This window comes from Plecotus auritus, assembly GCF_963455305.1.
Source record: "Plecotus auritus genome assembly, chromosome: 15".
In the NCBI taxonomy this organism is placed as follows: Eukaryota; Metazoa; Chordata; class Mammalia; order Chiroptera; family Vespertilionidae; genus Plecotus; species Plecotus auritus.
The window spans coordinates 4,924,040-4,939,353 of NC_137781.1; the positions used below are offsets into that span (position 1 = coordinate 4,924,040).

At 48.4% G+C, this 15,314-nt stretch overlaps 1 protein-coding gene across 1 annotated transcript in view; it reads left to right on the forward strand.

Annotated features, from left to right (window-relative positions):
• Positions 1-14,814, forward strand: part of CERS3 (ceramide synthase 3) — a gene marked incomplete at both ends in the record, with an annotated part of 38,203 nt that extends 23,389 nt beyond the window's left edge. Inside the window, 2 exons of the mRNA XM_080651581.1 lie at positions 5,768-5,921; positions 14,677-14,814. Of these exons, the coding sequence (XP_080507707.1) occupies positions 5,768-5,921; positions 14,677-14,814 (292 nt within the window). The remainder of the gene's footprint in view (positions 1-5,767; positions 5,922-14,676) is intronic.
• Positions 14,815-15,314: the final 500 nt, after the last annotated feature.

Here is a 15,314-nt window from a genome sequence, read left to right on the forward strand (position 1 = left end):
GTAAAATGGAAATAAGGGTCATCATGGGGCTTAGCTGAAGTAACACATATACAATAGTTTTGAGCAGTGTCTGTGACAGTATCAGTAAATGCCAGCTATTATTACTAAAATGATGAATGCGTCTCGTAGACTTTGGAGTTTAATCTGGAATCCAATCTGAGATCCGGGCTTGTTCTACTCTTCTTGGTTGATGAATCACATTCCTGTCACTTGGCTGAGCAAGTGTGCTTGTGAAATCAGAAGACTGCACGAGAGTCATTAACGATGGGATGGATACTGACTTGCCGATAGCAGCTGAGTTGTGGCTTTTCAGTGTGAGTTTCACGGTACTCCACGTCCCGGGTTTGCCCGTCGCTGACTCCTGTCGTGGTCCACGTGCCCCCGCTCTCTGTACCCACATAACAGACCTGCTGAAAACGTGGTGGCTCAGGACAGCGGTGAGCCAATTCTGTGGAGGGCCATGGAATAACGACGTCCAGCCTCTGAGGGCCGCATGTGGTCTCTGTTGCGTCCTTCTCTTTGTATTGTTCTGTTTCTTTTAAAATGTGCCAAACGCAGCTTAGCTCGCAGGCTGCAGAAAACGGGGCGCAGGCCAGATTGTGCCCACAGTTCATAGTTTGCAGACCTCGCTCTTAACAGCACGACGTTTATTGATTATTATTATCGCTATGGTTCTGGGAACTGACTGGCCTCAGCTCCGTGGTTTGCATTCATGTGGTTATGGGCAGATGGTGGCTGGGAAGTCAGCTGAGGTTTTCTTGAAGGCTCCCTTACCCACATACAAGACGTGGTTGATGCTGATGTTTGGTTAGGGCTGCAGCTGGGCCGTCAGACGGAGCAGCTACACGTGGCCCCTCCGTCGGCCTGACCCCCTCATAGCTCAAGAAGAGATTGAGGCAGTCCAACCGGCGTAGCTCAATGGTTGAGCATCAACCCATGAACCAAGGAGGTCACGGTTCGATTCCCGGTCAGGGCACATGCCTGGGTTGCAGGCTCCATCCCCCGTAGGGGGCGTGCAGGAGGCAGCCGATCCATGATTCTCTCTCATCGTTGAAGTTTCTCTCTCTCTCTCTCTCTCCCCCTTTCTCCCTTCCTCTCTGAAATCAATAAAACATATTTTTAAAAATAAAGAGAGAGTGAGGCAGATGCTGTCTCTCTTTTATAACCTCGCTTCAGAAGTCACACCAAGTCACTTCCAGCCTCGTTTTCTGCAGTGGGTCCAGCTCAGGGAGTCCGGCTCGTGTGGAAGGGAAGGAAAACGAGGCTCCATTTCTTGATGGAAGCAGTTTCACAGAATTCGTGGATGTATTTCAAAAGCGAGCCCCAGGGAACTCGTCAGTCGGGGGGCTCTTTGCGGGCCTCTCGTATTGCGCTGTGGTTGGCTTTTGATTTAGCAAGGAGGACGCTCCCCTCACACTTTCCCATGATGTCTCGGAATCAACACGCAAGCTCCTCCTTGCCCAGGAAACAGCTGGTCACAGTGCTGGGGTTGCGTGACTGTGGAGGTGGCGTGTTGCTTTCCCACACATCCTTGGCTTTAAAAATCCCACGTCTGAGAGCTCGTTCCCATGGATTGATTTCTGGATTTCAAGGAGAATTAGTCACATGCATTTGGCATGGTCTTGACCTTGACACTTCAGTGAGGTCAGCGAGCAGCCCGTAGCCCCGTTTGCTGTCTTCAGGGAGTTAGAGATTGCAAGTTAAGCAGTCTTAACAGACTTGACTGTAAACATCTCTTCCGCTGGTAAACATTTTCCTGTGCCGATGCTGGCTGACGTGCACTGTCTGGGAGGTGGAAGGAAACCTATTGGGAGTTTGGGAGGTGGGTTTTCAGTGCTTTGGGAAAGACTCCATTGCAGTGCCCTGCGCTCTAGCTTAAATAGTTTCCCCGACAGTTTGAACCTGTCGCCCATCCATCACCTAGTGATGCCAAAGAGGAAAAGCGAGTCCCTGTTGTTGCCGGTTCCGGCAATCTGTCCCAGCCCTGACCCTGCGCACACTCCCTCACGAGGCTGTTTTAGGAGTCCAGATCGGGTGGGATTTCTCATGGAGCGAACCACGTGTCGAGGGGAGACGATTTGAGGGTTCAGACGTTTCAGAGCTGCGGTGGGAGGCAGTGTGCAACCCCATTGCTCTAGTCCAGGGGTCCTCAAACTTTTAAAACAGGGGGCCAGTTCACTGTCCCTCAGACGGTTGGAGGGCCGGACTATAGTTTTAAAAAAAACTATGAACCAATTCCTATGCGCACTGCGGGCCCGGGACGCGTCGGCTGCTAAGCAGGACAGGCAGCGGCACCCGGCGGGCCGGATCCATGTCCTCGGCAGGCCGCATGTGGCCCGGGGGCGGTAGTTTGAGGACGCCTGCTCTAGTCTTTCCAAACGCATTTGTTGCGCCCTTGGGGGTGAGATCAAAGGGTGATCAGGGAGAAAGCAGACCCATGTGAAATTTTTCTGGAAGCTTCGCGGGAAAGGACTGGCGCTTGCACATGACACTTGTCTCCCGTTCTTTGGCTTTCCCTGGGTTTCCCCGAGCCGAAAGCACACGTGCGTTCCCGGGGGAGTTTCCTTTGGCACTTGCACCACGCTGTTCCCTCTTCCCCTCTCCTGCTCCTCACGGGGTTTTTCTCAGCTGACTCTCAGTCACCGGCAGCCAGAGTGAGTGACATGGATTTTCTAAACATTGTTACTCTCAACATGACGCAGAAATCCCAATTGGCATTGTCCAAATTGCTTTAATCGAATTGCCTGGTTACCCTATTTGTTTGCATGTTTATTCAGAAGTGTTTAAATTTCAGGCTTATGTTTTTAAAAATATATATATTTTTATTGATTTTAGAGAGGAAGGGAGAGGGAGAGAGAAACATCCATGATGACAGAGAATCATGGATCGGCTGCCTCCTGCACGCCCCCTACTGGGGATGGAGCCTGCAATCCGGGCACGTGCCCTGAGTGGGAATCGAACTGTGACCTCCTGGTTCATGGGTTGATGCTCAACCACTGAGCCACGCCGGCTGGGCTAAAGACTATTAATACCGACCTTTAAAAAAATTTTTTTTTTTTTTTTTACAAAAACAAAATCATCTCCAACTGTGAAAATACTCAGATCTGAGCTCCAAGGGTAGATAAGCTGGTGGAACATGGTTTCTCACCACCGTCCACTGGCCGTCAGGTGGTCCCCTGGGACGCTTCGCACGCAGGGGAATTCTGTGGGTGATGGGAACATGGAAATACTTGGAATGGCGACTGGAGAGGACAGTTTTAAGGAAAGAAAGGACCAGACGGCACTGAGGGCACCCAGCGGGCTCTAGCTGATGTGCATCACAGGGTGCTGAGCGATGACAAGTCAGGGGCAGAGCCGGTCTCGGGCTGGGGTCGGCTCCCAGGACCCTGCTGGGGCTCAGGGCCCGGCCTGGCCACCAGGGGAAGGAGGGGCTGTGCAGGGTGAGAAGGCTCCGGGGCTGCTCCCCAGCCGCTGCTGCAGATGGTATCTCGGAACCGGCCTTTCCAGTCACGCCCCTTGGGGAGCAGACAGTGCGTTGCCCATGTTTGTTCCGTGTCTCGCTGCACAGTGTGCCCTCCGCAGTGCTCCCTCCCTGACCCCACGTGCCGGGTGCCCCTGCTGTGTGTACCTTTGTGAGGGCCAGCACAGCCCCTTCTTCATGCCCGAGCATCTCAGGGTGTGGGGCCTCAGCCACAATTTAGCCCGACTCCTTCCTTCCTTTATTGCTTTAGAAATAATGCCAAGCTTCCCTGACAAGTTCCATTTATTCTAGAGAAGTCTCACTGAGCCCTTTACCCCGATTTACTGCTTAGTGTTTGTCCCGTTTGCTTCTCTCTCTTCTCTCTCTACACACACGCACGCACATACACACACTCACATACACACACACACACTCACATACACACACACACACACTTTTTCTGAACCATTTGAAAGTTGCAAACATCATATCCTTTTAGTCTTAACTACTTCTGTATTATTTCTTAGAACAAGGACATTCATTTCTAATTTTTAAAAACATGTTTTTATCAAAATCTGTGCAGCTATTGCATAGGATGGTAGCCGTCGGCAAACTGTGGCTCACAGGCCAAATCTAGCCCACAAGCTTTTGGTTAATAAAGTTTTATTGGCACACAGCCACGCCCACTGATGGATGCATTTATTGCCGATAGCTGCTTTACCGCTGCGGAAGTAGAGTTGAGTGGTTGCAACAGAGACCAAATAGCCAGAGGCCTGAAATACTTACCGTCTGCTCCTTTACCGAGTGCTTTCTGGCCCGGGTCTGCAGGTTATGTTCGCGGACATGGACAACTCCTGGTAACACGTTACTGAGGGATGAGAGCAGGGTACAAAAATCGGATGAGTAGTGTGGTCCCTCTCCTATAAAAACATGTGGTCATGGGGAAGGGGCGAGGGGGAAGTGCCTTTATTGTTTTGAGGAAAGATGTCCTAAATTAGATTCACCAAAACGTACCTGGTTACCTGTGAGTTGTGAGATTTTAGGTGATTTTTACTTAACCTCTTTATATTTTTCTGTAATTCCTAAGCTTAAGAAATATTTGCATAAGTAAAATGGATAAGTGGCTGTTATCTTTGTTAGGCAGAGTGGGTGACTAGATGAACTGTGGTACGTCCATAAAATGGAAGCCCACTCGGCAATAAAAAGGAACACGCTATTGAGACCCGGGACAACTTGGGTGAATCTCAAAGGCACTGTGCTGGGCAGAGAGGGCAGACTCAAAGCTGACTCACCAAAGATAAACTTGAAGGGACGGAGGGCAGACGAGTGATTGCCACTGTCAGGCATGGGGAGGGAGTGACTGCACGGGGACAGCACAAGGGTAGGGGTGACGGAACTGTCTGTACCCTAATGGTGGTGGTCACGCAAACCTGTGATATAATTCCTAGAGCAAACCAAAAAATAGTTAATTTCACTACATGTTAATTTAAAAAATAAACTAAATATGTACAGGATAAAATTGAGGGCTCATACACAAAAATTACAGTGCTGTTCGTTTAAAATTAGGGCCACTTTCCAGTTTTATTTTCCTACTTCATAGGGATAAGTTATTTTTATAATTAGAGTATAATACTTCCAAGCAAACCTGGGCAAGAACTCTACGACGTAGTAGCGTGGGAGGCCTGGGAAGGGACCCGCTGGCCGTCACGCTGCGGTGGCACCTGGAGCTGCCGTGTGTTGGGGTCGTCGAGGGCGATTCACACTGTGTCCAGGAGGCTGTTTGTGAAATCCGGGCAGTACGCAGTTCCCTTTAGAAAGTGGGAGGAGCAATAGAATTGTTGCTTCTTTCAGAGCCTCTTTTATCAGGAAAGTTGACTTTTATAGAATTCCCCATTCACCTGTGAGGCCACATACACGAGACTATGTCGTAAGGTAATAATAACCCCATATATCCACACATGATCTTGTTTGTTCTCCAGATCTGGGCGGGGGGTGGGTCCGTGCATGCTCTTCTATTTGCCAAGAGGAAACCGAGGCACCAGAGCATCGGCGCGCAGGCTGGGTGGCTGTCAACATTCCACCGGCTTTCACTTTGCTCCCAGGAGGCAGACCGCGCTTTTTGTGGCTTGCCAATAATGATATAGAAGGTGATGCTATCATATTGTTGTCTAGTGAGCACTTCCTGGCCATCATTAGAGAGGAAATGAACGTTGTATGCCTTGGGAGGACAAAGAAAGCCGTCCTCTCGCTGAAAATTCACAAGCACTTGCACTGGAACGAAACGCTCTCATCTGCTTGGCTTTCCAGGATCTTATACTGCACGCTGGTGATCCCGATGCTCTACCTCGAGCCGTTCTTTTCGTACATCTTCCTCAACCTGCAGCTCATGGTCCTGCAAGTCCTTCACCTCTACTGGGGTTACTTCATCCTGAAGATGCTCAAGAGATGCATATTCACGAAGGTCAGTGCTGTCCGAGTCTTGTTATTCTTTTTAAAAATATACGTTTCTATTGATTTCATTTTTAAATACTTTTTAAATTGATTTCAGAGAGGAAGGGAGAGGGAAAGAGTGATAGAAACATCAGTGATGAGAGAGAATCATGGATCGGCTGCCTCCTGCACGACCCCTACTGGGGCATCAAGCCCGCAACCCAGGCATGTGCCCTTGGCCGGAAATCGAACCTGGGACCCTTCAGTCCGCAGGCCCACACTCTATCCACTGAGCCAAACCAGCTAGGGCGAGGGCATTATTATTCTTAGCAAGTAGACTTCAGTGCCAGATTGAAGGTGAGGCCCAGACAGTGGAACATTCTAGTTAATTTATAGTTAACCAGAATTATTTTTTAAAATTTTGATCATTATTAAAAATTTTTTTCTAAATTTAGCTAGACTTTTCATTAAGTAGGTCTCGAAGGCGCTTTTAAGAAATAGCTTTTATTAGAGGACAAGTTAATTTGAAGAGATTTTTATCTAAAAATTGATTGCTGCTTTTTAAAGAAGGTCCTAATGAGTCTAGATCTGCTCCAGGTTGGGACGAGCTTTATGGTGACAGTTGAACAATATTTTAGAGCATCTGATTTGCATATAATGTTCTCCCCGGAGTTTTCTCCTACTCTCTGAAATACTGTATATCATTTGGCAATCATTTTTTTCTGAAAACATCTGTTTTCCTAAACAACACAATGATAAGACAGCTCAGACAATAGAATATTGTTTTGCTTTGAGTTCAGTTCTGGATGTTAACTTCAGAACAGGGAGGAGCGGGCCTCAGCAATGAGGAAGCGCAGCATCTGGGGGAATAGTTACCTGCTAGCAACTGTCTGCGTCACTTTTAGGGAGTCGGGTGCTAAAGAGAGGCCGGCCTTGCTGTGGAAGACGAGAGGCATCGACTCAGGGGTCTAGGGAGCACTTCATGGACTAGACGGGACTTGACTTGGCCTTCGAGGCAAGTTAAAAAAGATCAGATCACAGCTTCTCTTTGTGTGAAAATCACACATCTGAGGCTCGAAAGGCTCTTTCACGGTGAAAGTTGGGCCATCCATGTCTGACACAGCGTCGTATCCTCATGAGAAAGAGTGACCTGTAGGCCATGGAGATGCTGGCCATTTGTCTGATGAGCTCATTGCTCACCTCTGATTCACTCGGTTTCCTACCGTAGGGAGTACCTGTGCCTCAGTGACCCTTGAGGAGCTGACAGTTACGTGGACATTGCGATAATTGACCTTCTACCATGTCTTACCTTCTCGATCCAGACCAGGGGTGGGCAAACTTTTTGACTCGAGGGCCACAATGGGTTCTTAAACTGGACCGGAGGGCCGGAACAAAAGCATGGATAGAGTGTTTGTGTGAACTAATATAAATTCAAAGTAAAGGAGCGGAGGGGAGAGCAAGAGAACCCTCCGCTCTTTCGGCTCCGCGGGCCGGATAGAACAGCCAAACGGGCTGGATCCGGCCCGCAGGCCGTAGTTTGCCCACGGCTGATCTAGACAGAGGTGTGGGAAATCAGGCTACATCTGCATGACTCCCAAACCAAATTCTGAAAGCTGTGTTTTTTAAAAAAAATCTCAAGTACTGACCTGAGCTTGTTTTCCTGAGAGTGGATTCTCCATTAAGGTTGGAGTGCCAAGAAAATATTTCATTGAGTGGTTCCAGTTTATTAATATTCTGAAGAGTTTTTCTGTTCTCTGCCAAAGCTGGTTTATCTCGAAGTGACTGGTAAAGTTGAAGTGACTGAGATAAGGATACGACTGAGCAGCTAGACAGCACGGCCAGGGGTTGGAGGGAAGGAAAGACACCGGACTGAACCGCCTTAGCTTTGGGTCAGGCCTTCCCGGACCTCCCGTCCCTGGGCGGGAACTGTCTCATTACCTGAGGGGGACAGTAACCACAGGCCGGGAAGAGCCAGCAGAACAGAACTCGAAGCCAGGAGAGATGCTTGTTTGGTTTCACCGTGACTTTCATGTGTCTCATCTCTAATGGCTTGTACCAGGCCTCATTAAGAGCCTAGCGGGCAGGGCGCTGCGGACAGCAAGTCCCGGTTTCTCGTGCTGCGCAGAGGAAAAGCTGCTTCCAATTGCAAGCTGACAGCGGCGGAGGAGGCCCCCAGCCCCTCGCTGCGGTTCCGATGACTTCAGCTGGCGAGCATGTGCGCTCACTCTCCACGCGGTGGCAAAACGGGCTGCGAACCCAGCTTGTTCCTCCAAAGCCCTGGGCTGCCTTTGAAAGAATGCTGTTTCAGGCAGAGTGCATTCATGGCACGGGGGAGGGGACAGAGCCGTGGTGGGGCGGGGACAGAGCCGTGGTGGGGAGGGGACAGAGCCATGGTGGGGCGGGGACAGAGCCGTGGCAGTTGACATTCTTAGACCAACAATGAGCAAGTCAGTTTTCAGCAATATTTCTTAAATATCGAGTATGTAACACTCAGCTGTTACTAAAGTGACTAATTCTTCAATATTTAATACATGGGATTGCAGAAGTTTGTAGGCCTCCAAAAATTTCTTTTAAATCTTATAACAGAGAGTGAGAATTCGTCCCTTTACGTTTTTTCTGCCCCGTAGGCCCTTCGTTAAGTAATTTTGAATATGCAGATGAATGCATAATTTGGGGAAGCAAACCACGCTGTTTGGGGTGGAACGTTAGAGAATGATTTATGAATCTTCTTACGGTCCCCATGAGTTTGCGTGGGAGACTGCAGGAGACCGACGTGGTTATACTTCTTATAGTGATTTTTGAAATAGTCACGCTTTGCTTTTCCTGAACAGTAGGGTCATTGCATGCGCACAATGAACGAGGACCTACCATTTGCTTCTGGGGTCACAAGCCTTACAAGGGCAACAGCACTGTAATCTCGGGACCTGACATATGCCGACCGTGGGGAGCAGGCATCTTGCTGCTCGGGACCAAGACTTGGCTCTGAACGCTCACAGGGTCCCGTCAGGCGGTGACGTGGTGATGCGCTCCCAGCCCGCTCACCACCACGGGCGGCATGGCGAGCCCGTGTGCTCCCCGTCATTCCCCTGCAGACAGGAGAAGTGCTGCCGGGAGCGTTAAAGGGCCACAGCCTGCTTTCGTTACCATCCCTAGAACTTGACCGTCCCTCAGCTTTTCCTTTCTGCCTGGTAAACAGCATGCTGGGTGTGGGCCAACTCAAGCGTGTCTCTGCGACATCTTAGCCTGGTGCGCGGCCAAGACACGAGGGAGGAGCCGTAAAGGCAGGGTGGAGAAGCCAGCCCCTTGGCAGCCTGCCCCTGCCATCTGCTCTCGACAGGCAGTGCGCCCCGAGTTCACAGAGTGACACTTGACACAAGCTGCACCGTTGGCGTGAGAGAAAGGAGCCCCCTCATAACCACGAGGGAACTGCGGCCCGCAGAAGGTCACACAGTCATTGCATGCGCAGCCATGCCGGGGCCCGAGTCCCTGCACTCGTAATACTCCTCCTTTTCTAGTTATTCTTCATGCAAACACTTACTCGTTTTTTAAAATTGATTTCAGAGAGGAAGGGAGAGGGAGAAAGAGAGAGAAACATTGATGAGAGAGAAACATCAATGGCTGCCTCCTGTACACCCCAACCAGGGATCGAGCCCAAACCCTGGCATGTGCTCTGACTGGGAATCAAACCAGCGGCCTCTTGGTGCAAGGGTTGCTGCTCAACCACTGAGCCGCACCAGCCAAGCTTAAACACTTCCTTATTTGAAATAACTAGAAAAGTAATGGAAAATATTTGTATGAAGTAAAAAAGAGTGAGTACATAAATGCATCGACTAACCAAGATCATAAATTAAAATGCAGTGACAAATTCTTTAACTTATTTTGGGACTTTTTAAAAGCATAAGAAAACATTTTATAATAATTTTTTTTAAATATGTTTTATTGATTTTTTACAGAGAGGAAGGGAGAGAGATAGAGAGCTAGAAACATCGATGAGAGAGAAACATCGATCAGCTGTCTCCTGCACACCTCCCACTGGGGATGTGCCCACAACCAAGGTACATGCCCTTGACCGGAATCGAACCTGGGACCCTACAGTCCATAGGCCAACGCTCTATCCACTGAGCCAAACCGGTTAGGGCTGTAATGATTTTTTTAATCCCAAGTAACTTCCTGCTGAGCAGTCAGGGTACTAGCTGAGAGCACAGGCTCCTGTGCCTTCAGATCTCAGCTCTCCCACCTCCCGGCTGTGATCTGTCCTTGCCTCCGTTTCCTCACCTGTGAAATGGGGCTGACGGCGCTGGGACCTGCCTGCCCTGTAGGCTGAAGCCCTCGAGTCAGTGTCTGGCACACAGGAAGCACATGATAAGTGTTAGCTGTCAGCAGCAGCAGCAGCAGAACTGTCGACGCCGGTTCTTTGTGCCAAATCACAGAGCGCCAGTGAATTCCAAGGAGCCGGGCAGTTGGCTCCCCATCCAGCTCTCCTCCTCTCGCCCAGATGCTGCTGCAGCGGATGTCAGGTGTCCGGTGGAGACGGGGCATTTTTAGGGCAGAAAACAAATCCCCTTCAGGGCTTCATACCTGTGGCTGTGATGCTACAGATCGCACATACATGATACATTTGAATATAACGTGGCGTTTTGTTAATATTAAATGCCACACCATTTCCAGTTTACATTATCCAAGCTCCTGTCATACGCAGCCACCTACGTGTCCATCACACAAGCGCTCAGTCCCAGGAAGTCCTTTCTGAACCTGATTCGTCATCTCGGGCGGGGGCCTCTCCATCCTGCTGGACCCGCACCCTGGCACGAGCCTGAAATTAAATTCCTGGGTCATATGACGCACCTATAGCCGTAATTTCAGAAAGCAGTATAATGCCACAACCATAATGAAAAAGAAATGAGATGAAAGACATTTCTGATAAATATGCACGTCATGTGTAACACGTGTGTGTGGCTTCATTCAGCGGCATGCTGAAGTCGATAGATGCCACCTGCCCATGTGTAGACCGACTGCGAATGGGGCAGCTGCGCGCACAGCCGGCACCAGGGCTGCGCTGGGGACTCGGGCGGAACCGGTAGTCTTGCCGTAGGTGGCGCGCTTTTCTGAAACTGTGAAGTTCTGAACAAAAAAAAGCGCAGTCTTCCTTTGATTTATGTGCATCGTCGCATTCCTGGAAAATGGAGAATTTATTAAAACCATGCAGGAATGGCTGTGCTTGAGTGTCAAGTGGCGTTAGGTTCCGGGCGCAGGTAATTGTAACCAGGGCTTCACCTGCATGCCGGCCTGGCGGCCCATCTGGACATCATGCACACTGGGGGTGGCCGGCGTGCCAGCCACTGCCCCCTCAATGTCAGGGGTGCTCCCCAACCTTTGTGACTATGGGGTCCACAACTTACCCAAATTCTCGTGTGGTGCAGGGCCTCTTCCTGGAAGTGAGGGTGCTGACGCTGCGGCTCAGGGCGATGGGGGCGCCCTCGAGGACCAGCTCACCTCTCGGCTCAAGCAGCTCCGAGAAGCCCGGGCCAGTGGCGGGAGGTGTGCGTCTGCTTTTCTTTGTTAATCCTCACCTGAGGAGATTATCCCCCATTGTGTTTTAAAAAATACATTTTTGTTGATTTCAGAGAGGAAGGGAGAGGGGGAGAGAGAGAAACATCAATGATGAGAGAGAATCATTGATCAGCTGCCTCCTGCACGCCCCCCACTGGGGGTCAATTTTGAATTAAGATCAAGGTGAGCAGAGCTGTGTTCCCGCTAGAGCAAGCATGTCAAACTCAAGGCTAACACGGGCCAAATAAACAAGGCTTAAGTTCACGTGGGCCGCAAAAAAAAAAAAAAAGCTTCAATTTTCATAGAAACGTAGGTTTATTTCGATAGAGACATGCTGAATGCAAAGGGATGAAATAAATGTTAACATAAAATAATAGAACGTTTTAATAAAAGTTAATGTTTTTCCTTGAGCATTAACTTACCAGACACTGAATAACTGCACAAATTAATAAATGTAGTGCAAATAAAACTATTTTTCTTGTTTTCTAAAAGTGAAATATTTCCTGTTGCGCTGACCAAACAAGTCAGTCCAAGACTAGTGACGTGGCCATCGGCTGCTAAGATATTCGCTGCTGGTGTTAGTGGAGGGAAATGGTGCGCCTGCGGGTCAGGCGCGTAAGGGAAATGAATGCAACAGGATTATAGTGATCAGTCATTAGCAAATGTTGTTATTCATTAGTAATAATTATGTATAACCGGATATTGTAAAAATTAAGTCACGGAATTTTTATTAAAACGTTTCTTACATTCTGTTACATTGGCTGGGCCGCAAAAATATTCACTGTGGGTTGCATGCGGCCCTCGGGCCGTGAGTTTGACATGCTTGCGCTAGAAGCTCTAGGGGAGAACCTGTGTTTGCCTCTTCCAGCTTCTAGCGACTGTCAGCCTTGGCCTGTAGCCACATCACTGCAGTCTCTGCCTCTGTCTTTATGTTTCTTCTCTGTGTGTCAGTCCTTGCTCCGCCTCTCTTACAAATACACTGTGATGGCACTTCGGACCCATCTGGATAAACCCGATAATCTTCTCATCCCAAGATCCTTTACTTAACCCAGGGGTGGGCAAACTTTTTGACTCGAGGGCCACAATGGGTTCTTAAACTGGACCGGAGGGCCGGAACAAAAGCATGGATGGAGTGTTTGTGTGAACTAATATAAATTCAAAGTAAAGGAGCGGAGGGGAGAGCAAGTGAACCGGATAGAACAGCCGGATCTGGCCCGCGGGCCGTAGTTTGCCCACGGCTGACTTAACCACATCTGCAGGCTTTACCATAAAAGGTAACATTCAAAGTTCCAGGAACTAGGACCTAATGTCTTTGAGGACATTTCTAAACAGTAGTGTTTAGAAATCAAAAGTGTGTGTGTGAGAGAGAAGGTTTGTGTTGCCCTTGTATCTTGCAGGCTTAGTGCTAAACTTACTTATTAATTGTAGGAGTGTTTTGAAAGATTCTTTGGGATTTTCTCCGTAGATAATCATGTCATCTGCAACAGGAGCACTTTCTTCCCAATCTGTATGGCCTTTGTTTCCTTTTTGCCTTATTACCTTGACTAAGATTTCTAACACGGTGGTGAATAGCAGTGGTGAAAGTGGACATCCTTGCCTTGTGTCTAATCTTAGGGGGAAAACATTCAGTCATTCACCATTAAGTGGGTGTTAGCTTCTATTCCTTGCTGAGCTTTTTGTTTTTATCATGAATGAACGTTGAATTTTATCAAATAATCATCTATTTTTCCTTCTTTAGATTGCTAATATAATAGATTACATTCATTCATTTCCAGATATTGAACCAGCCTTGCATTACTAGGACAAATCCTACTTCGTTGTGTATTATTATTTTTATACTTTCCTGGTTTTGATTTGGAATACTTGGTTGAGGACTTTTATATTTATGTTTGTTAGAGATATTGGTCTCTAGATGTCTTTTCTTATATGGTCTTTGTTTGGTTTTGGTATCAGGGTAATTCCGGCCTCATAAAAAGTTGTTAAGTTTTCCCTCTTCTATTTTATGGAAGACATTGTGGAGATTTGGTATTATTTCTTCTGTATATCTTTCATAGAACTTGCCAGTGAAACCATCTGGACCTGATGATAATTCTTTTTCAGAAAAATTTAAACTACAAATTTCAGTTCTTTCATAGTCACCTGAATCTCCGGGCTGCCTAGACCACTTGGGGTGAATTTTGGTGTTGGTAGTTTTGGGGAAATTGGTCTACTAGTACCTACCTAAGTGGTGCGATAGGTATCTGTGGAGTTGTTCATGGCATTCTGTTACTAATCTCGGGGTACCTGCAATGTGGACAGGCATTGCCCTTCCTATTTTCTGATAATTTGTGTCTTCTCTTTGCTTTGCCAACCTTGCTAGTGATTTATCAGTTTTATGGATATTTTCAAAGAACCAGATTTTGGTTTTATTGCTTTTCTGTATTATTTCTGCTTTCATTGATTTTTTACATTATTTTCTTCCTTTTGCTTGCTTTGGACCTATTTTCTTTTTTTCTAGTATTTTAAGGTGGAAGCTCAAAATTATTTAACAATAAGCTTAAATTATTTATTTGTGAATAAATTATTTCTTCTTTTCGAATATAAACATTTAATGCTATGAAATTTCTTGTAAGTACTGCTTTAATTATATCCCACCAACATTGAAATATTGTGTTTTCACTTTAGTTCAAAATATTTTCTGATGTTTCTTGAAATGTACTCTGTGATTCATTGATTATTTGTGTGTTAATTTCCAAGATTTTGAGATTTTTCTATTCTATTTTTTAAAAATATATTTTTATTGATTTCAGAGAGGAAGGGAGAGGAAGAGAGAGCTAGAAACATCAACGATGAGAGGGAATCATTGATTGGCTGCCTCCTGCATGCCCCCTACTGGGGATCGAGCCTGCAGCCCGGGCATCTGCCCTTGACCGGAATCAAACCCAGGACCCTGAGTCCACCGACCAACGCTCTATCCACTGAGCCACACCGGCCAGGGCTTTCCTGTTCTATTTTTGACATTGTCTTCCGTGGAATTCCATCATGACCTAAAGCATACTTCGCCCGTGTCAGTTCCTTAAGGTTGATGAGGTTTGCTTTGTGCTCACGCCCTGTTCTGCCCCAGCGCGTGTTTGCTGGTTTGGATGCGGGGTTTTCTTTGACGGGGCCATAGCTCTGAACTGGGCCCACGTACCTGCTCGTTCACTCAGGACTGGCTGGCCAGCTGTCACTCACAGTCCGTTCTCTCCTTTGCCCAGAACATCCAGGATGTGAGGAGCGATGACGAGGAGGAGTACGAAGAAGACAGAGAGGAAGAGGAAGAGGGGAAGGAAGAGGCCGCCAAAGACAAAGGGAGAGACTGTTTGAAGAACGGACTCGGTCATCATGGCCGTTAGCGGGAAGCCCACGGGGGTCCTCGGGCCAGCGTGGCCAGGGCCGCAGACGCCGGCTGCCCTCCATCACTGCGACCAGGACCCAAGGGACCCCAGGTCCGCCCTCCCTCTTCCCAGCGCCCCCTTCAGATGTATTTAAGGAAAACGTTGTCGGGTTGTGTTAAAGTGTTAAATATAAGCGTTCCCGTGGGTTTACTGCTGGTAGGACCAGAGCGGTCAGAGACTCCAAAGATCTCTCCCGGGAGCCGTGTCGGTTCTCGCTGTCGTTCATTGGAGATGGGGGCACTTCAGGAGCTCCCTTGGCTGCGGGCATGCACCGCCCGCCTTGCCCGTCCCTAGCGAGTGCAGCAGCGCTGTTACCCCCCTTCCTCCGATGGGCTCGGCCACAGAGAGAGCTCCCTGCCCCAGAGCGACTGAGAGGTAGCGATGGGACAGGGGCTTGTTTTAAACCTCCCAAGCCTGTCCCTCCGTCTGTCCAAGGGGAAGATTACCTGTCCCGCCTA